Source organism: Lampetra fluviatilis, chromosome 3, assembly GCF_964198595.1.
Source record: "Lampetra fluviatilis chromosome 3, kcLamFluv1.1, whole genome shotgun sequence".
NCBI lineage: Eukaryota > Metazoa > Chordata > Hyperoartia > Petromyzontiformes > Petromyzontidae > Lampetra > Lampetra fluviatilis.
This window is the reverse complement of record NC_136277.1, coordinates 1,045,074-1,066,285: the sequence shown is the minus strand read 5'-3', so window position 1 is coordinate 1,066,285 and position 21,212 is coordinate 1,045,074. Positions and strand designations below refer to the sequence as shown.

At 59.0% G+C, this 21,212-nt stretch overlaps 1 protein-coding gene across 2 annotated transcripts in view; it reads left to right on the top strand.

Annotated features, from left to right (window-relative positions):
* Positions 1-21,212, top strand: part of LOC144950913 (unconventional myosin-XVIIIa-like) — a 47,311-nt gene that overhangs the window by 4,315 nt on the left and 21,784 nt on the right. The window contains exons 2-31 of one of the 2 annotated variants that reach the window (XM_078881095.1): positions 851-1,171; positions 2,084-2,225; positions 2,635-2,666; positions 2,976-3,303; positions 3,559-3,832; positions 4,288-4,499; positions 5,388-5,447; positions 5,939-6,008; positions 6,426-6,520; positions 6,945-7,121; positions 7,620-7,827; positions 8,464-8,606; positions 9,197-9,297; positions 10,198-10,261; positions 10,677-10,818; positions 10,937-11,032; positions 11,733-11,823; positions 12,646-12,919; positions 13,372-13,458; positions 14,207-14,354; positions 14,722-14,884; positions 15,201-15,384; positions 16,222-16,311; positions 16,403-16,490; positions 16,629-16,732; positions 16,832-16,897; positions 17,212-17,340; positions 17,769-17,912; positions 18,424-18,513; positions 19,126-19,245. In XM_078881095.1, coding sequence (XP_078737221.1) covers positions 1,053-1,171; positions 2,084-2,225; positions 2,635-2,666; positions 2,976-3,303; positions 3,559-3,832; positions 4,288-4,499; positions 5,388-5,447; positions 5,939-6,008; positions 6,426-6,520; positions 6,945-7,121; positions 7,620-7,827; positions 8,464-8,606; positions 9,197-9,297; positions 10,198-10,261; positions 10,677-10,818; positions 10,937-11,032; positions 11,733-11,823; positions 12,646-12,919; positions 13,372-13,458; positions 14,207-14,354; positions 14,722-14,884; positions 15,201-15,384; positions 16,222-16,311; positions 16,403-16,490; positions 16,629-16,732; positions 16,832-16,897; positions 17,212-17,340; positions 17,769-17,912; positions 18,424-18,513; positions 19,126-19,245 — 4,041 coding nt within the window. In that variant the 5' untranslated portion in view covers positions 851-1,052. Of the gene's footprint in view, positions 1-850; positions 1,172-2,083; positions 2,226-2,634; positions 2,667-2,975; positions 3,331-3,558; positions 3,833-4,287; positions 4,500-5,387; positions 5,448-5,938; positions 6,009-6,425; positions 6,521-6,944; positions 7,122-7,619; positions 7,828-8,463; positions 8,607-9,196; positions 9,298-10,197; positions 10,262-10,676; positions 10,819-10,936; positions 11,033-11,732; positions 11,824-12,645; positions 12,920-13,371; positions 13,459-14,206; positions 14,355-14,721; positions 14,885-15,200; positions 15,385-16,221; positions 16,312-16,402; positions 16,491-16,628; positions 16,733-16,831; positions 16,898-17,211; positions 17,341-17,768; positions 17,913-18,423; positions 18,514-19,125; positions 19,246-21,212 lie in introns of both variants that reach the window. The other variant, XM_078881085.1, reaches the window with a different exon arrangement.

Sequence of the window (21,212 nt, the reverse complement as noted above, 5' to 3'; positions counted from 1 at the left end):
GTTACGTCAGGCGATCTCGTCTCCGGCGGGCAAGGCTCCCGTAGGCCCTGCATGACCCGGCATGTATAATCCCCGGCGGAATCCTGGCGTGCGTTTAGGCATCTGGTATGCGGAAGCCCGCAATGCCTCCCGCTCCCGGGCCACTCCCCCACATGCCGATCCCCATATCCCCCCGTGTCCCACTGCACATGGCGCGTGCGGGATGGGCTCTGGCAGAGACATCTTTGAGCAGCGGCCGCTCCATCGCAGATTGGAGGAGGCACCGTGATCGCCAGTAACCCCCGTGAGCCTTCCCGTGAGCCATCGCCACAAAAGTCAAACCAAAGTAATTTCCTGCCCATTGAGGCACTGGTGCTTCTCTCCTGGGCCAGTGGTGGAAATTCCGCATTCTCCTACGGCAGGGGCGAGTCTCGCCAACAACCACTGTTGATTTCCCCCCCGAAAAAAACAAATCGGTACTTGTTTTATCGACCCCGGACGGATGATGGGATGAGTCAACCGCCCCATTGGCTCGCGACCTTTCAATTGCAGGCCGCTCGCCCGACCGCTGAGCCACCGGGGCTGCACAGGCCGAGTGATCCAAGGTGGCACTGTGCGGTGATGTTACTGACGATTGATGGTGGTGGCAGTGATGGTCATGGTGAGAGGTTTGTCAGTGGATGGTGATAATAAAGGTCGTGATCTGTAATGTCCTACGATTTCACTTGGCAATGTGATGAGTGTAATGGTGGTGATGGTTATAGTTATCTTGATGGTAATGGTATTGATATTGACTAAGGTGTTATGGCGGTGATGGTGTTGGTGACGATGTTGACCATAGCGACGGTGATGGTATCTCCCGTGTCTCCAGCTCCGTGCGGAGGAGAGAGAGAGAGCGAGCCCCCCGGTCGTCATGGTAACCCGACGAGGTTTTTGCTGGATCAGCTGACGCGGCGGCCGCCCTGCCCTGCCTCGCCCGTTGGCTGCTCTCTCGGCATTCCAATTGAGACTCGGCGAGGACGTGTTCAGAGACGACGGCTTCGGCGTTCCCGGGAGCTTAGGACGAGCCGAAGATGTTTCCGAGCTTCCGCAAGGACAAGAAGGAGAAGGGAGAGAAGGGAGAGAAGGAGCGGCGCAAGCGGGGAGAATCCCAGGCGGCAGCACCTGCCATGAGCCAGCAGGACCTGCAGAGGTGAGGCCGAGCGTACGTGTGCGTACGTGCGCGTACGTGCGCGTACGTGCGCGTACGTGTGCGCACGCGAGTTGCGTATGTAGGGGGCACAGGCGGTGCATCGGCCAGTCGTCTCAGCCGACCCATGGCACCTGCTGGGTCTGTCCCGTGTCCTGCCAGCGGGCGGTCGACACTTCACGTGGCCTTAACGTGCGCATAGATTGGCACAAGCCACTTAGTGACGAATGGCGGATGTTGTTGTTGTGTATGTGTGTGCGTTGAACTCTATACGCACGGTATGTAGCCAACCGTGCTTATCGGATGTGTGGGGAAGGACAAACTAAGCACGCAAAAAAAAGTGAGGTTAGCGGTGGCCCAGCGGTTAACAACGCCGCGCTATGCACCCGGCGGCCCGAGTTCAATTCCTGGTCGCGGCCACCAAGAGCCGGTGACGATTATTCGAACCGGTCCCGGGCCTCCCCGAAGTCGACTCGGCCTCAACAGAGTACCTGGTGAGATCTGTAAACATCGCCACGAGGGTGACCTTCCCCAGCAGTTGGCACATGCTACGGGGATTGAGTTTGTGTTTGGACGTGTGTGTTTGCGTCTGCGTGCGCGCTTGCGCATTTGACAAGTTTGCGTGGTCATTGTGTCGGGGGAAGTTGTGGCCCAAACTGCCGTTGCCTGCATCGACGTCCGGTCTCCCCCTCCCTCCTTCGCGGGGAGGGCGGTGCCGTGACGACCGACGCCGTGACGACCGACGCCGCGTCCGCTGCCAAAGGGCTTGGAGGAGTTCGCCGTGGACGTGCATGCCGGGATGAGATCTCTGGAGGGGGGGGCTCTTCGCTTCACACGCGGAGAGTTGGCGGCCTTGCTGCTGCGTGTTTATTTCTCGGTCTGCGCGTCGTGCCTGCTCCCTGCCCCACCTCGCAGGCTCGAGGAAGCCGGACTGAAGAGGGGCTTCTTTAATCTGACGAGGTCGTCGCGCCGAGGGGAGAACTCCTCCTCCACCTCCTCGTCGTCGTCCTCCATCTCCTCGCAGCAGCAGCCGCCGCAGAACAATCGCGATTCCAAGGTGAGATCGGAATCTGAATATTTATTGATCCTGGAGGAATCCGATGAGCTATGAAGCTCTTCTTCACAGATGTCCAGGAGGGGCTCGGCGCCTGCGAGAGTTGCCACGATGCGGCGGTGCTGCGATATGACAATAAACTAAACTATTTTATTTTACCATAGCTCTTTTTCGAAGTGGCTAATCATGTGGAAATTCATAGCGGCAGCCAAATGTATCCACGGCCGTCGTATCGTTTGTTCGTGTGAAATATCGTCGCGCCCATGAATTTTCGTTTCCGCTTGAATTTTTTTCACTCGTTGCCGTTCAACTTTTTCCGCCCTTGACGTCCGCCGCCTCTTGTCATCGCTGTGCCTCTCCCCATCTCCGCCGCTCTCCGCACCTCTGCTCCGTTCACCCGTCACGCTTGCAGGGGTTCGAGGATTCCAACGAGGGATCTGGCAGGTACATGTCCCACCTTTCCATGCACACCACAAGCACCACCACCACTACAACCACAGCAACAACCGCTCTGACTAGCATTACTATATCTCTACTACCGCAACAAGCCCTGTTGCTATCTATACGATAACCCACCATCATTATAATCCCCTTCACTATCACCATCACAAGCCACCGCCGCTATCACAATCACTATCACCATCACCGCCATCATGACCATCACTGCCACCGTCACTGTGACCGCCACCGTCACCGCCACGATCACCGTTCCTACCACTGTCGCCATCACTGCTACCACCACTGTTGCCCCAGCCACGTCCTGCAGAGAGCGTCGGTGTTTGGCGTGCTGGCGCCCAAGCGGGCGTCTTGGACTCGAAAGGAGGAGGCCGCCGCTGCTCAGCCCTCGATCGGTAAAGCTCGGCCGAGCCTCCGGCGGCCGGACTCGGTCGACGCAGCCCGGGCCGACGCGGCGCCACCCCCGGCGGCGGGTGCTAGCGGCGCAGGCGACGCCGCGCAGGGGGCGGTGACCAGGACGGACGTCCCGCCGATGGCGACGAAGCCGGTGCCGGCTCGGAAGGAAGGCCCGACTCCTGCGCCGAGAGCAGGAGATGGAGCGGCTCGTCCCAGCGCTCCGGCGGAGGTGACGCGTTCGCTAGCGCACGCAACGGTACTGCTTTCCGGATCTCCTCCACTCCCCCCCCCCCCCCCCCAAGGGCAATTTGATTTTTGAGGATTTCAGATCGTTTACATGTGTACCAATGGCAAACGTATCTCTGCAAATAATAATAATAACGATAGCGACGTCGTCCGATGCCACTTGATGCAACTTTGGAGGGCAGTGGCAGCGGCCGACGGTTCTGTGACGGTGGCCGACGATGGTGTGTCCGCCACGCAGGTGAGTTTTCCGGTGCCCGTGTGCCGGGAGAAAGAGCTGGCGCTGCCCGTGCCGGACGTGCGCATTACACCGGCGCTGCTGCCTCCCCGGGACATCACCCTGCACCGCCGCCCGGCAGGAGACTTCGGCTTCTCGCTGCGGCGCGCGTACCTCATGGCAGCCAACGGGGAGCGCAGCACGGTGCACTACGCCGAGCCCGGCGCGCGCGACCCTCCCGTCTCCACCACCGCGCACCCGGCCGCCCCCGCTTCCACGGCGAACTCTGCCCCCGAAGGTGACCGCCGGACTCGCCGCGACCTTCGCCCTGCGTTCGCCCCTTGCGGTTCAGATTCACCAGGAACTGCCGGGTGGCAGGAGAGGTCGAAGAGACGCTGAGCCAACACTGCTGAGATCCTGGGTTTGAATCCAGGTTTCGGCCACCTGTGATTAAACCAGTTACCGAAGTGCAGTGATTTGACGGTCTCGGTTTGACTGTCACCCAATAATCTTCGCTCACATACGCAGAGCGAGTGTGAAGTGTTGGTACTATATCCGCTTCTGTGCGCCATTTGTTCTGCAGCACGAAGGTTCTTACCGTCTCTGCGAGATGTCAGAGAGATAATACTTGGTGACACGACACCGGTAGCCTAACCGGGATCACGTTTGGGAATAGTGACGACAACAACAAAAATACGAATCAAGAATCGGTAGCTAACACCGCCACCACCGCCACCACCGCCGGGGTTGCAGGTGGCGCGTGGCAGGCGTTGCTGCCGGGGGATCGGCTGCTGGCGATCGACGAGGTGAGCGTGGAGGGGCGGTCGCGCGAGGACCTGGTGGCCGTGATCCGCGCGGCCGGGACCCTCATCACGCTGCGCGTGCAGCCGGCGCCGGAGCTGTGTGAGATCGCGCGCTGCTGCCTCGACATCCCCGACAGCGCCAGCGCTCGCAGGGCGGACGAGGTGAACGCTGCGAGGGTGCGGGGGGGGGGCGGCTGCGGTGCTGCGTTGGACGGTGCTGCCCACGTGTGTGCGAGTTGGCAAGCTATCGTCTGTGCGAGTTCACGTGCTCTTGTGCGTGTGTGTGAGTTCACGTGCTCTCCCGTGCGTGTGTGTGAGTTCACGCGCTCTCCCGTGCGTGTGTGTGTGAGCTCACACTCTTCCATGTGTGTGTGTGTGTGAGAGCTCTCACACACGAGGAATCCAGGTGCATTATGGGACGCTTGATGTTGTGTGGTCTCACCCATAACCCATTGCCGGCCAGCCTTCGAAAATCCCTGGCTGTTTTTCCTTAGCCAGGATTCATCCTTGTTCTGCTTCACTAATTCACTTCCTGTTTGTGTTCACAGTAACGCTAGCTTAATTTGGTTGTGAGCATTTTTTTGTCAACTCGCCGGTGAGTCAGCCGAAACGGTAACAATTGGCGCGTCGTTAAACTCTGTGTGTCGGGTGGTGCAGGGTTGATAACGACACAAATTTACCCGGACCATTACGTGGCCCGACCCAAAAATCCGTCTGTAATAATAAGAATAATATCGGCTGCTAAAACCTGCATGTGCTTAAGATCACACGGTGGTGCCTGTAAGCCAAACTCCAGCGCTTGGCATTTTAACATCTCCTATCTCGGGCACAAATCTATCAAGCGCTGAAGCCGATCGGCCACTGGCTGTCATCTCTGCTTGACGAGCGCGAGCGGACGTAGCCTGGCTCCTACCGCGACCGAGTTCCCCCCGGGGCTGCGGGTGGAAAAAACACGCCCCGCACGGACCGCAAGCAGTGCTTTGAAATCGCTTCCTCTCTCTCCCTCTTGCCTCCCCATCTCTTTCCTGCACTCCCTCTCATAACACGGAGGCTGCGCAGACGGGCTTCTGTCGGCTCTCTGCCGTGTGTGCGCGCGTCACTTCCTGGCTTGTAAGTGTGTGTGTGTGAAGGCGTGTAATGATGTCGCTGCCATTTCACCGTCAAGGTTTCCGTGTGTCCGTGCATGCATGCATGCATATCCGTGCGTACGTGCATGTGCGTGTGTGTGTTTTTTAATAGGGGGGAGCGGTGGTGCAGTTGTCTGCACACTGCGCGACGAAACCGCAGGCCCGAGTGTGATCCCCGCTCTATCGGTCGCGAATGTCTGATCCAGTCCTGGGCCTCGGCCTAGGGCGAGCCTCAGCCTAAATTGAGTACCCGGTGCGGTGTAAAACATCAGCACTGGGGAAGACAAAGGCGGCCAGGTGTGGTTCTGGCCACACCACCCTCACGTCCACCATGCCGGCTTTCATAGGTGCTTGCTAACAGCACATGCCCCAACAGGCTGAAAAAGGCTACACGGGGAGGGGTCTTTGTTGTGTGTACGTTGTTGTGTGTACGTTGATGCGTGTCGGTGGCCGTGTGTGTGTGTGCGCGCGCAGGCTGGGGGGGAGCCTGCCTCTGGGGGAGGGGACCGCGTCTGGGTTGTTCATCAGCAAGGCTTCACACTGGGTGAGTCTTCCTGGCATTCGTGGCTGCTCTGTAACAAGAACTTTGTCCCAGAGTGTTCCGTGAAATGCTATTCGGGGGTCCTTTGGCTGTGTGTGTGTGTATGTCACTGCTCTGGGGAGCAGTGACATACACATACACACCATGGAGCCGGTGAACCGAGTTCACGGCCAACACCGGTGACGATTAACTGAACCAGTTCTTGTCCTCCCCTAGGTTGACTCGGCCTCAAATAAGTACCTGGTGCAGTGTGTAAACATCACCACTCGGGAGACAAAAGGCGGTCGGGCGTGGTGTTGTCCACTCACCCCCTCGTGTGCCGTGCCGGCCTTCATAGGTGCTTGCTAATTGCACTTGTCCCAACAGTCTGTTAAAGCGATACGGGGGATCTTTGTCTTTTTGCTGCATGCGCTTGAGCAGCGCGCATGCTGGGCCCTGCGGGCGAGGGCCGGGTCCGCGTGCGTCTCGATCACGACGGCTGCACCGTGGAGGTGGACGAAGATGATCTGGAGAAGGTGACGGGCACACACGGGGGGTGGCAAGGACGCGGGTTCCTAGCGTCGCCATATTAAGGGGACACGGTGACACGGGGGGTAGGCAGTGGGACATGCGAACACGAGGGGATGGTAACAGCCACAGGAGCACCGGGACACTTGGGAAGCGTGGGGACGTGGGGACACGGGAACATGGGATTACAGGAACAACGTGGACCGTGCGGCTGCTGTGATAGTGCGTGTGTTCGCGTGGCTCTCGCTGTGTGTTTGTAACGATTGTGGCTTTGTTACTGTGTGACGGCTGTGGCTGTGTGCGACTGTGTGTGTGTATGTTTGTGCCTGGCACAAGCGTCGTGGAGAACGTCACCGCGAATACTTAGTGGCGAATGCCGGTTGTTGTTGTTGTGGCTGTGTGGAAACTATTGTGGTGGTGGCGGCGGTGCAGGCGTCGCCGGAGAACTGGGACCACGCTCAGGACGTGTCGGGCCTCCATTTCCTCAACGAGAGCTCGGTGCTGCACACGCTGCGGCAGCGCCATGGCAACGGCCTCCTCCACACGCGCGCCGGCGAGCAGCTGGTGTGCGTGCACCCGGGCTCCCTGACGCACACCTACTCCGACAAGGTGAGCTGAGCGCCCTGCTTCGACCGGAACACTCAAACAACCCCACCGGATATACACACACACCCCACCGGACACAAACACACCTCACAGGACACTCACACACAGAACACACATCATCCACACACACCTCACTTCACCAACACCCACAGTGACTCAGACTCAGGCTTTATTGAGGACAGATGAGGCCCATTGAGCTTAACAGCTCTTTTACAAGGGTGACCTATAGAAACTACTCACCCATACTCACTCTACACTCACCCTACCTCACCCACATTCACCCACATTCACCCCACACTCACCCACACTCAACCCCACCTCGACCACACTCACCCACACTCCGCGTGGCCGCTCGCACCCCTCGGCGTGCGTTGGCGACGGCGGTGCTGTTAGCGGGGCCTACGGCCGTCTAATCCACTGCCTCTGTGACCCCCCGACCCCCTCCACCCCCCACTCCACCCCTCCCCCTCGCCCCCCCTGCCGCTCAACCCCACGGTGTAGGTCATGCACCTGTTCCGCAGCCTGGGCAGCGAGGACCCCCCGCCGCACCTCTTTGCGGTGGTACGGTCCGCCTACCGCACCATGCTGGCCTCGCGCCGGGACCAGTCCATCGTGTGCATGGGGCCGGTGGGGTCGGGCAAGACGACGGCGCTGCAGCACGCGGCGCTCTGCACCATCGTGCTGGCCAGCGGACACAGCAGCATCACAGGTGGGGGACGCCGGCCGCCATGCGTTGGGGGTGCGTGCGTGCGTGTGTCTGGGTGTGTGTGTCTGGGTGTGTGTGTCTGGGTGTGTGTGTAATGGGGGGCGGTAGTGTAGCGGTTAGCGCCGCGCTGTGAACCTGGCGACCCGGGTTCGATTCCCGCTCACGGCCAACACCAGTAACGATTATCTGAACCGGTCCTGGGCGTCCCCTGGGTCGACTCAGCCTCGAATGAGTACCTGGTGCGGTGTGTAAACATCGCCACTGGGAAGACAAAGGCGGTCGGGCGTGGTGCTGGCCACCCACCCCCTCGTGTGCCATTCCGGCCTTCATAGGTGCTCGCTAACAGCACTTGCCCCTACAGTCTGTAAAGGCTATACGGGGGATCTTTGTCTTTGTATAGTTGGCACGGTAGGGGGCACAGGTGGTGCGTCAGCCAGTCATCTCAGTCAGTCGGCTCATGGCACCTGGGTCTGCCCGTGACCTCCTGCCGGCGAGCGTTCGACACTTCACGTGGCTTTAACGTGCACATGACCTGGCACAAGTGCCATGGTGACGTCACCGCCGCTTAGTGGTGAATGGCGGTTGTTGTGTGTTTATGTCTGTGTGTCTCCACGTGTCTCTCTCTGTGTGCGAGTGCAGCGGAGCGTCTGCAGGCGGCCTTCACGCTGCTGGAGAGCTTTGGCCACGCGGCTGTGAGCGGCAGCCCCAACTCGTCACGCCACTGCAACATCCTCTCCTTGGACTTCGACGCTACGGGCGCCCTGGCCAGCGCAAGCATCCAGGTCTCGCAGACGGGTCGCGTGTGCGCGCACGCATCACGTGTGCACGCTCGCACCACGTGTGTGCGTTTGGGGAGTGGGGGGGGAACGGTTGTGTAGTGGTTAGCGCGCTGCGCTACGAAGCCAGTGACTCGAGTCCGATTTCCTTTCGCGACCGATAACAGTGGCGAATGTCTGAACAGGTCCTAGTGCCTCCTCTAGCTCTGTGTATAAACGTCGGCACTGGAAAGACAAAGGCGGCTATGGTGTGGTGCCAGCCACTCGCACCTTCGTGTGCCGTGCCGGCGTGTTAAGTCCTCGCCAACAGCACTTGCCCCAACGTTCTGTGAAAGGCTACACAGGGGATCCGTTGTTTTTGTGGTCAGGCAGTGGGGTTGCGCTTGGGGTCCATCAGCCAGTTTAGCCAATACCGCCGTGATGCGTCGCCACTTCACGGGACCTGAAAGTGGCCCCTTACCCTGGCACAAGGGCTGCGGTCACGTCACCGCCACTTAGTGGCGAATTGCGGTTGTTGTTGTTGTTGTCGCGGTGTCGTGCGTTGTGCGCCGCGCGTCTCTCCACGCCGTGCGTTGTTCCGCGTGTCGCCCGCGCAGGCCATGCTGCTGGAGCGGTCGCGCGTCACGCGGTGGCCCGCGGGAGAGGAAACCTTCAACGTGTTCCACCAGTTGCTGGCCGGCGCTGACTCGGCACTGCGGTGGGCTCACGCTCGTTCACGCTCGTTCACGCTCGTTCACGCTCGTTCACGCTCGTTCACGCTCGTTCACGCTCGTTCGCACTCGTGCGCCGGCACGACTTGGGCCGGCGTTGTTTCATTCAAATCCCGAAAATTAGAAATGCATTCGATGAGAAACCGTTGGATGTGCGGGCTGGGATACACATACATGCAATTTGGTGGTCACGTGACATGCACGCAAGGCATGATGGGAGCTGGGCCTTCCTACTGCTGTTGGTCTAGTTTTAGCTGCTGCGTTCATGCTCTGTGTGTGAGTGCGTACTGTGTGTGAGTACTGTGTGTAAGTCCTGTGTGTGAGCGAGTACTGTGTGAGCACTGTTTGTTTGTAAAATGGAATTTGAACCTGTCCTGGGCCTCATCTAGGTCAACTCGACCCAAAATGAGAATCTGGTTAGGTGTGGAGACTGGCATCTGGGCATGGTGCTGGCCGCATCACCGTCTTGTGTACGGACTGTGCCGGCCTTAATAGGAGCTCTCTAACAGCACTTGTCCCAACAGTCTGGATATACGAGGGATCTCTGTCGCATGCTATGGTGAGTGGTAGTGTAGCGGTTCGCGAGCTGCACTACGAAACCCGGCGACCGAGTTCAATTCCCGCTCACGATCAATAAACAGCGGGCCTCCCCGAGGTCGACTCGGCCTTCAACGAGTACCTGGTGCGGTGGTGTGTGAACATCAGCACTGGGGAGACAAAGGCGGCCGGGCGTGGCGCCGGCAACCCTCCCCTTTGCGTGCCGTGCCGGCCTGCGTCCGTGTTACTCGCCAACAGCACTCGCCCGCCCTCAACGGGGGGTCTGTTCAAGGCGCTGCGGGTGACCTTTGTATCTGTGCCGTGTGCGTGCGTGCCATGGCGTGTTGCAGGTCAGAGCTGAGCCTGCACACGCTGAGCGAAGACCACGCGTTTGGCATCAATCCCCCACACAAGGTACCCCCGTCCCTGCCCGCCTCTCTCCCCGCCCCCCCAACACCTCATAATTACCTATTTACCCAGGTAAACCAAACGCCTGTGGCAGCCGTGCGTGTGTTTTAGCTCTGGTGGGGAAACCAGAGAGGCCGGTGACAACAGCGGGTAGCAAGGTGCAGAACGTCTCCCGAGTTCGAGGTCGTTGAACCCAGGCCCGCCTTGCTGCGAGGCACATGGGGTTACCACGGCGCCATCCTCCCACGGAAGTGGGAAGCACCCCCCACCGCGTTTTGCCGCGCGGTTGGGGCGGTAGCGTTGAAGCGGGTCGTTGTGATTGAGCCGTCGCGTGCATGCGTGTGCGTGTTGAACTTCTTCACGCACCGTACGATGTCAAATGCGCGCTAATCGGAGGTGCGGCGGTTGTGGCGGTGCGCAGGACGAGCGGACGAGGCTGTCTCTGCAGCTGTCGCGTCTCGTCACCGCCATGAAGCTGCTGGGTTTCTCGGCCGAGGAGCAGAACGGAGTGTGGCGTGTCCTGGCGACCATCTACCACCTGGGCGCCTCGCACACCCTCAGCGGTGCGCCGCCTCACCTTGCCTTACCTTGCACACCCTCAGCCGTGCACGGTGTTTGTGCGTGCCGCATGGTGTGTGTGTGCCACATGGTGTGTGTGTGTGCTGTGTTTTGTGCATGCAGAGGCTGCGTTCTCGAGCTCGGAGTCCGCTCACCGTGCTGCTGCAGCTCTCGGCTGCGCAGTTGACCAGCTCACGGAGGCCGTCTTCGATCACAGCGGTACACACTGTCTTACGGCACACACGGCACACGCAGCCTGCAGCGCACGCCGCCAGTGATAGCTACAGTACACACAGCACCTGTGCAAAAACATGCTTTGATACACACACACAGCATGTCCACGACTTAAAAAAGCAGACCAACACGTACGCACACTCCACACTGCTCACACGCGCGCACAGTCTACACACACTCCGCACACACCACGTCCAACAAGAACCTCACACCGCACAGACCGCACCGTCTCGGCGCGTTCGCTACACGTGTTAGTCGCCCGCGTCTAACACGTGTAGCGCTTCTGCGGCTGTCTGGAACGCTCTTCCTTCCGATATTAGGAAGCCAACTGGAGCTGTGCCATTTCTAAATCGTCATCTAGATTAAAGACTAATTTTTTTAGAACTGCTTGTTGTGTTTAGTTTGTTTCGTCCTTTCCCCGCACCTCCGGTGAGCACGGTTGGCCGCGTGCGGTACGAAAGAAGTTAAACATACGTACGTACGTTAGCCTTAAATGAGTGCCTAGTGCAGTGTGTCAACATCAGCGTTGGGGGCCACAGAGACGGCCGGGGCATGCTGCTGCACACACCACACACCCTCGCGCGCCGTGCCTTCATAGATGCCCGCTATCCCCAACGCTCTGTTGAAGGCTACACGGGGGGGGGGGGCGTCTTTGTCTTTGTGCTACGCGGTGCGTGTTGCGTAGGGGTGAGGCTGCCCCCGCAGGACTGCGTGGCCGGGCTTGCGTCTGCCCTCTACGGAGAGCTCTTCAACATCGTCGTGAACATCATCAACCGGTCAGTCGGCCTACACGGCCATTTTCTCTCCCCCCCCCCCCACCACGGCCCCCTCCTATCCCCCTCCACTTGCCTCCTTCATCTACTTAAGCCCGTTAAGGTAAGATAACGCGCCGTGCTGGCTCGGCACGGACCCAGCACGGCTCGCATGTGCTAGTGGAAAAAGAGGAATAAATGTTGGGCCGGATTCAAATTAATAGATCGTACCACAGGGCAGGGCTTCAGCTAAGAAGGTCGGGCTCCACTTGAGATGCCTGCTGTCAAAGCCCACTTCTCCCTGGAATTCCTTCCACTGACCTCGTTCGCTCCATCGACTACCAGCTGGGGACGGGCTCATCTCGTTCTCTTATTCCTGGTTCTTTCGGTAAAGTCACGTAGAAGGGAAATAATAAAACAATAAAAATAAAACAAAATAAAATACAATTCTCACGACGTTTCGGCCACAACGCAAGCAGCCGTCCTCAGCTGAAGAAACAGAGCTGTCGGAGAGACAGCGTCTTAATGAACACTGCTCAGCTTGGCAGCGTATTTTAAGCTGGGTGGGAGGAGGAGAGCGCCTTGACAAAGGAGTTTACATATCAACAGAGGAAGTTAGCATATTGATGACAAATGCAGATATGAGATTCGTCACTCATTATGTTTTATTTTTATTATTTTATTATTTCCCTTCTACGTGACTTTATCGAAAGAGCCAAGAAGATGAATCCCTGCAGTCACGAAAGCTTTAAATCGTTAGTTCTCTTCGCGCCCATCGCAGCCGTGCATGGGGGGGTGGGGGTTCTCGGTGGATGGAGCTACAAAAGCGTGTGGCGCCCCCCGCAGGTCGCTGCGATGCGCCCCCCAGAACACCGTGTCCTCCTTGATGCTCGTCGACGCCCCGGGGTGGCAGACGCCTTCCACGCCCAGCGGCTCGTCCCCCGGGCCCGCCGGCCCCGCCGGCGCCCCCCCGGGCCACGCCAATCACGCGGCGGAAGCGGCGCGGCCGGCGCCTCGGGCCGCCACCTTCCAGGAGCTGTGCGTCAACTACCTGCAGGAGCGGCTGCTGGAGCTGTTTCGCGAGCGCACCGTGGACTCGCAGGTCCGCACCTACCGGCAGGTGAGAACGAGCGCTCCGCACGCCACGCACGCCACGCACCGCACGCACCGCACGCACGTGGCAGTACGGCTCGTTCGGTTCCAAGTCTTTCACGCTGCGCCGCCGCACGGCGTTCGCTCGCTCTCCGAGTGAGAGACTGAACGACCCGGAGGCGCGGGAAAGGCAGTGGTAGCAGCAGCGGCGGCAGCGGCGGCGACGCGTTGAGCCGGCGCTTCACAACAACTGTCCAAGCTCTGTATATTAAGGCGGTTCTCTATAGATGAAGATGTTTTCGATCTTAACGGATGCAGTTTTAAAGGAACGCGTGTGGCAATCCGGTAACTCTGTGCGTCTCAAACCTTGAGGTGCGTCTAACGTCCAGGAGGGTCTCAGAAACCCGGAGAATACGGCGACAGCGATGAGTGTGTCAGTGTAACGCGGAGTTGCGGTGTGTGGTGTGTGGTGTGTTACAGGAGGGTGTGGAGGTGTCTATGGAGGACCTGGACTTGTCTGCGCCAGCAGTGATCGCTGCCATTGACCAGCCGGCTAGCCAGACGCAGGTACGGTGTGCACGGTGTGCGTGCTGCTGTGTGTGTGGTGTGCGTGGTGGGGTTAACACACGGTAGAAGTGTGTAGACACGGTGGTGGAGGTTATACGCGGCGGTGGTGGCTATGGTGGAGTTGGTGTTGGTGTGTACACGCAGTGGTGGTTCTGGAGTGTACACGTGGTGGTGGTGATGGTGTGTATGCGTGGTGATGGGGTGTACGCGTGGTGGTGGTGGTGATGGTGTGTACGCGTGGTGGTGGTGTGTGCGCGTGATGGTGTTTGTGCGTGGTGGTGGTGGTGATGTGTACACGTGGTGGTGGTGGTGCGTACGCGTGGTGGTGGTGATGGTGGTGATGGTGGTGATGGTGTGTACGCGTGGTGGTGGTGGTGGTGGTGATGGTGTGTACACGTGGTGGTGTGTGCGCGTGGTGGTGGTGATGGTGTGTGCGCGTGGTGGTGATGGTGGTGATGGTGTGTGCGCGTGATGGTGTGTACACGTGGTGGTGGTGTGTGCGCGTGGTGGTGATGGTGATGGTGTGTGCTCGTGGTGGTGATGGTGTGTACACGTGGTGGTGGTGGTGGTGGTGATGGTGCGTACGCGTGGTGGTGGTGGTGATGGTGGTGATGGTGTGTGCGTGTGGTGGTGATTGTGTGTGTGCGTGGTGGTGATGGTGGTGATGGTGTGTGCACGTGGTGGTGATGGTGATGGTGGTGATGGTGTGTGCGCGTGGTGGTGATGGTGTGTGCACGTGGTGGTGCAGGCACGAGGAGGAGGGGGTGGAGGAGGCCGGGCGGAGGAAGCCAAGGGGCTGCTGTGGCTGCTGGACGAGGAGGCGATGATGAACACCTCGTCTGACGAGGCCGCCATGATGGAGAGGTTCTTCACCAACTTCGGCAGCGAGAAAAGAGGTGAGGACGATAGCGGTGATTCACTATCATAGGGGTGCATACTCGGTGTGCGTGTGCATAGTGTGTGCGTGCTGGTTCTGTGTGTGTGTGTGTACAGGCGGGTGTGTGTGTGTGTGTATATAGCTGGCTGTGTGTGTGTGTACAGGCGGGTGTGTGAGTATATAGCTGTGTGTGTACAGGCGGGTGTGTGTGTATATAGCTGGCTGTGTGTGTGTACAGGCAGGTGTGTGTGTGTGTATAGCTGGCTGTGTGTGTGTGTGTGTACAGGCGGTTACAGGCGGGTGTGTGTGTATATAGCTGGCTGTGTGTGTGTGTGTGTACAGGCGGGTGTGGGTGTGTATAGCTGGCTGTGTGTGTGTGTGTACAGGCGGGTGTGCGAGGCGGGTGCCCGGTCACCCCCTGCTCGTGTCTCTGGCCCACGCGGACGGGGCTCACCTGGTCACGTACGACACGAGGGGATGGATCAGCCAATCACGCGCTGCCAGCCAGTGCGGCCAGAGGGCAGGCAGCCTCCTCGCCCACACGTCGAGGTGACGCACCGCACCACCACCAGCACCACCACCACCACGACCACCACCACCACCGCCGCCGCCACCACCACCACCACCACCACCACGACCACCACCACCACCACCACGACCACCGCCGCCACCGCCGCCACCGCCGCCACCGCCGCCACCACCGCCACCACCGCCACCACCGCCACCACTGCCACCACCGCCGTTAGCCACGGTGTCCTCGCGGCACTTAGTGCCCTGCTAGGTCCGCAACTTCACGCACACCACGGTGGGGGGCGGTGGGAGCGGGAGACGACGCCGTTGTGTTGCCGCGTCTCGGCGCGCGCAGGAAAAGCGTCGGCGTGCTCCTGGGCGGACGCACCGGCGGGGCCGTGCTGTCGGGCTCCGTCGCCGGCCTCGGCGGCGCCTCGCAGCCAGCGCTGCGACGCGCCACCAGCGTCCGCAAGGCGTTCAGCACGGGGCCCGGCGCCGCCCGCAAGAAATCGGCGCCCATCCAGGTCAAGCTGCAGGTGGTGAGTGGCGCACCGCACCGCCGTGCGCGCAGGCTGCGGTGGTGCCGAAGGAGCAGCGTCATGTTGCTACCGTGCGCGTGAGTTGGCACAGTCTGGCCTTAATGGTTGGCTGTGTTCATCTGCCAGTCATCTCAGTGAACCCATGGCACCACCTGGGTCTGTCCCCCGTGACCTCTTGCCAGCAGCGAGCCTTCGACGCTTCACGTGACCTCAAAGTGCACCTGGCCTGGCACAGGCGCCGTGGTGGTGGATGGCGGATGTTGTTGTTATTGTTGTTGATCCCACTTGAGTCGTTTGCAGTGTAATTGTTTCAAATTTGGACCGTGACAGCTGCACACCAATGGCCTAATGGAGGTTTTTGAGTTAAACTTACCACCACCACCCAAGACAGCCAATTAGTAAGGTTTGTCACATAAATGAAACATGGCAATTCGATAGCTTACTAATTGGCTGTTTTGAGTGGTGGGTGGCGGGTTTAACGACACATTTACATTTACGAAATCTATCCCAACAACCGCGATTATGGATAATATTGGTCGCGTGCAACTGGCCCATGGCCTCCTTTTGCGTATGAATGTCGGCTGTGAGTGGAAGCAGACGACGCGTAGTAGTAGTATTATTATTATGATTAACAAGGGCAGTCTCAACACCGACCGCAACCTTCGCCGGAACGTCGTCGTCTTCATCGGCATGGAGCCCTCTCGAACGTTCGTCAAACTCTGACCCCCGTCCGCACCGCGTATGCGGTGTTCGCGTTGCGTGGGCGTGCGTGTGTCGCGTCGTTCGTCTGGTGATCTCCGCTGGCGCGTGCGTCCGTGCGTCCGCGTGTCCATGCAGGAAGCGCTGGTGGAGACGCTGCGCCGCGCGCGCTCCCACTTCATCCTGTGCCTCTCCCCGTCGGCGAGCGTCGACGCCACCGCCACACAGGTGTGTGGGCACGCACGCACGCGCGTGAGTGGGCTGGCGCAGGGGGTGCTGGCGTGGGGCGCGTTGTGACCCCGTGCGCTCTGCTGCACAGGACGTGGTGGTGCCGTGCGACATCCCGCACCTGCGCACCCAGCTCCGGGCGTCCCGTCTCATGGACGCGCTGCGTCTGCACCGGCAAGGTGATCGAGCGTGCACACACGGACACTAAGACGAAGGTCCCCCGTGTAGCCTTCGTAGACCGCTGGGGCAAGGGCCCCCCCCGGCGCTTGGTGTCGTGGTTGTGACGTGGCGCTCCGGTTGTGCCGCGCTGGTGCCAGGGTTCCCGGAGCGCGTCGACTGTGCTGAGCTGCGCCGCCGTTTCTCCGTCCTCGCCCCCCACCCCTCCGTGCCCGACGAGGGGGTCGTCACCGATGAGAAGAAGGTGAGCGCTGGCGGTGTGCTGCCGTGGTGCGTTGTAATGGTGTGCTGCGGCGGTGTGGTGTTGTGGGCGGTGTAATGATGTGTAATTGGTGCGGTGCAGGCTGTTAAAGACTTGTTGGAGCAGCTGGAGCTGGATCGGAGCAGCTACCAACTGGGCCACACCCAGGTACAGAACCACGCAACCGCTATCGCGACCACACTCACGCTGCTCGCAACCACGCTCGCAACAACACTGTGTACGGTGTGCTGGATGTGAGCGGTTCATGTAGATCACTGTGGTCTCTCGTACGGTGTGCCGTATAAGTCGCGTGCGTGTCTGCCTGCGCGGGGTTCATATCGATCGATTGGTGCGTGCCATCTGCGTGACGTGTGGCCACGAAGATGTGTGCGCCGTGCGCGCTGGGCGCGCGTGCTGCGCGCGTGCCGTGAACCGCGTGCATGTGCCGTGAACCGCGTGCACGTGCCGTGAACCGCGTGCAGGTGTTCATGCGGGCGGGCGTGCTGCGCCGGCTGGAGCGCGAGCGGGAGCACCGAGTGGGCCACAACATCACCCTGCTGCAGGCCGCGTGCCGCGGATACCTGGCCCGCGTCAAGCACAAGAAGCGCAAGGTGTGGGTGCCGCGCTCGCCGCACCGGTGCCAGGCCAGTTGCGGTGCGGTGTTGTGAGTGTGCTGAGTTGTGAGTGTGCGGTGTTGTACGTAGAGGGGGGGGTGGGGGGGGGGTGGGGGTTATCTTGTGTGGTTGCGGTTGCGACGTCGCAGCTTTGGTGTAGTTACGCCGTGTTTGGAATGTGGTTCCCAACGTAGTGGCGGTGTCGCCGTGGATTGCTGACGGTGCTTTCACGGTAGTGCGATTGCAGTGGTGTAGTTACAGGTTACGGTGGAGGGGTTACGGTTGTGGTGGATTGGTCACGGCTATGGTGGTGCTGTTACGGGGATGGCGGTGTTGTTGCGGTCGTGGTGCGATTGTGGTGGAGCGGTTGTGGTCGTGGTGGTGTAGTTGTGGCAGCGGTGGCGCGGTGGTGGCTGTGAGTGCAGGTGCAGGCCGTGGCGATCCGCTGCATCCAGCGGAACGTGAGGAAGCAAGGCGCGGTGCGCGACTGGCTCTGGTGGAGGCTCTACACCTACGTGCTGCCCCTCGTGCACGTCAACATCACGGAGGAGACGCTGCGCGCGCGTGATGTGAGTGACGCGGGGATACAGGAAACGGAGACACGGCGGGGGGGGGACACGTGACCCGGGGAAGCATAGACACGGGGACACGGGCACAGAGATGGTGAACGTGGACATCTGCGAGAGAGGGCTTCATAGCTCATCGGATCCCTCCAGGATAGGTAACTATTCTGATTCTGAAACACGGGCACATGGGGACACTCGACACAGCAACATGGCACCCACAAGTGCCGGAGCCTGTGGCCAGGGCCGCCCAGAGGTGGCCGTAGGCCCGGGGCGGAATTGAAAGAAAAAATCTAAAAATCGAAGCCCCGGGGCAACTTGCTCCCAGACACATTGACTCGTGGGGGGGGGGATACAAATACAAGACACGAGGATTGATTCGAGAGCATGGGACGGAGAAGTCACAACACTGAGACAGAGGCGGGGATACGGGCACACCCTTGGCAAGGGCTCGAGGGAGACTGTGTACAGACTTAGACGCAGCACGTGCCCCCCCCCCTGCCTTCCCCCCATGCAGGATGAGATCCAGCAGCTGAAGAGCCGCCTGGAGAAGGTGGAGAAGGAGCGGAACGAGCTCCGCGTGGTGACGGAGCGGCTGGAGGGGAAGGTGTGCGAGAACGCGGGGGCACACGGGAACATGGGGGGGGGAGGGGGGGGGACAGTCAGTTTAACGCGGCTTTCGTGACCAATATCATCCATAATACAGGTTTTTTTGGGTTATATCACGTAAAGAGAACATGCCAGTTCGTCGCTCGTACAGCACACCGGTGTGTTGGAGAGCCAAGCCACAACATTGACAATCTGAGTACGACGTTTCACCAGTGATTACAACCAGCTTCATCAGGCGACAGCCAAATCTGGCTTGTAATTACTGTTCTGTCTCCGTGACAACCACCGTTACTAATTGGCTGTGTCGGGTGGTAGCGGGTTTAACGACACATTTATTTATTTTACGCGATCTAACCCACAAAACCCTGTGTTATGGGGGGGAGACAGTGTTGTGAGTGGCTGGGTGGGTGAGTGAGTGAATAAGTGGGTCAGAGGGTGAGTGAGTGAGTTTGCTTCCACGCTTTTCCCTTGCTCGGTCCATTTGAACTCCTCCTTTGAGACCACGTTCTGAGACGTTTGTGCCTAAGGGCTTGTCATGAACGCGAGTTGCTGCTGCTGTTGTTAAAGCCGTCTGTGCGCTGTGCCGCGTGCGTGCGCTGCACGTGCACAGGTATCGGAGCTGTCCGCCGATGTTTTGGACGAGCGTGGAGCCTCCGAATCGGCCAATCAGCTGCTGGAGACGGAGACAACTGACCGGCTGAGGATGGAGCGCGAGAACCGCGATCTGAGGGTACGTGCCTGGCGCTCACACGCAGACGCAGTGGACGGGCACGAAGTGTCATTGGACACTTGCTGGCAAGTGTGTGATGGTGTTTGCACGATGGTGTGCGATGGCCAGTGGTGTTGGCCACGCATCTTCTTGTGTGGGCCGTGCCGGCCTTCATTGGTGCTCGCTAACGACGGTGTGTTGGTGTGTGTTATCGTTGTGGGGTGTGTGTTATCGTGGTGGTGTATGTGTGTGTGTTAACGTGGATGGGGATGTGTGGTGTTTTTGTTATGGTGGCGGGATGTGTGGTGTGTGCGTTATCGTGGTGGTGGTGTGTGTGTGTGTGTTAACGTGGTGGGATGTGTGGTATGTGTGTGTGTGTGTTATGGTGTCGGGATGTGTGGTATGTGTGTGTGTGTTAACGTGGTGGTCTATGTGTGTGTGTGTGTTATCGTGGTGGTGGTGTGTGTTAACGTGGTGGTGTGTGTGTGTGTGTTATCGTGGTGGTGTATGTGTGTGTGTTAACGTGGATGGGGATGTGTGGTGTTTTTGTTATGGTGGCGGGATGTGTGGTGTGTGCGTTATCGTGGTGGTGGTGTGTGTGTGTGTGTGTTAACGTGGTGGGATGTGTGGTATGTGTGTGTGTGTTAACGTGGTGGTCTATGTGTGTGTGTGTGTTATCGTGGTGGTGGTGTGTGTTAACGTGGCGTGTGTGTGTGTGTTATCGTGGTGGTGTGTGTGTGTTATCGTGGTGGTGTGTGTGTGTTATCGTGGTGGTGTGTGTGTGTTATCGTGGTGGTGTGTGTGTGTTATCGTGGTGGTGTGTGTGTGTTATGGTGGTGGTGTGTGTGTGTTATCGTGGTGGTGTGTGTGTGTTATGGTGGTGGTGTGTGTGTGTTATGGTGGTGGTGTGTGTGTATTATCGTGGTGGTGTGTGTGTGTGTTATCGTGGTGGTGTGTGTGTGTGTTATCGTGGTGGTGTGTGTGTATTATCGTGGTGGTGTGTGTGTGTTATCGTGGTGGTGTGTGTGTGTGTTATCGTGGTGGTGTGTGTGTGTTATCGTGGTGGTGTGTGTGTGTTATGGTGGTGGTGTGTGTGTGTATTATCGTGGTGGTGTGTGTGTGTTATCGTGGTGGTGTGTGTGTGTTATCGTGGTGGTGTGTGTGTGTTATCGTGGTGGTGTGTGTGTGTTATGGTGGTGGTGTGTGTGTGTTATCGTGGTGGTGTGTGTGTGTTATCGTGGTGGTGTGTGTGTGTTATCGTGGTGGTGTGTGTGTGTTATCGTGGTGGTGTGTGTGTGTTATCGTGGTGGTGTGTGTGTATTATCGTGGTGGTGTGTGTGTGTTATGGTGGTGGTGTGTGTGTGTTATCGTGGTGGTGTGTGTGTGTTATGGTGGTGGTGTGTGTGTGTTATGGTGGTGGTGTGTGTGTATTATCGTGGTGGTGTGTGTGTGTTATCGTGGTGGTGTGTGTGTATTATCGTGGTGGTGTGTGTGTGTTATGGTGGTGGTGTGTGTGTGTTATGGTGGTGGTGTGTGTGTATTATCGTGGTGGTGTGTGTGTGTTATCGTGGTGGTGTGTGTGTTATCGTGGTGGTGTGTGTGTATTATCGTGGTGGTGTGTGTGTGTTATCGTGGTGGTGTGTGTATTATCGTGGTGGTGTGTGTGTGTTATGGTGGTGGTGTGTGTGTGTTATGGTGGTGGTGTGTGTGTGTTATCGTGGTGGTGTGTGTGTGTTATCGTGGTGGTGTGTGTGTTATCGTGGTGGTGTGTGTGTATTATCGTGGTGGTGTGTGTGTGTTATCGTGGTGGTGTGTGTGTGTGTTATCGTGGTGGTGTGTGTGTGTTATCGTGGTGGTGTGTGTGTATTATCGTGGTGGTGGTGTGTGTGTGTTATCGTGGTGGTGGTGTGTGTGTGTTATCATGGTGGTGTGTGTGTGTTATCGTGGTGGTGTGTGTGTGTGTTATCGTGGTGGTGTGTGTGTTATCG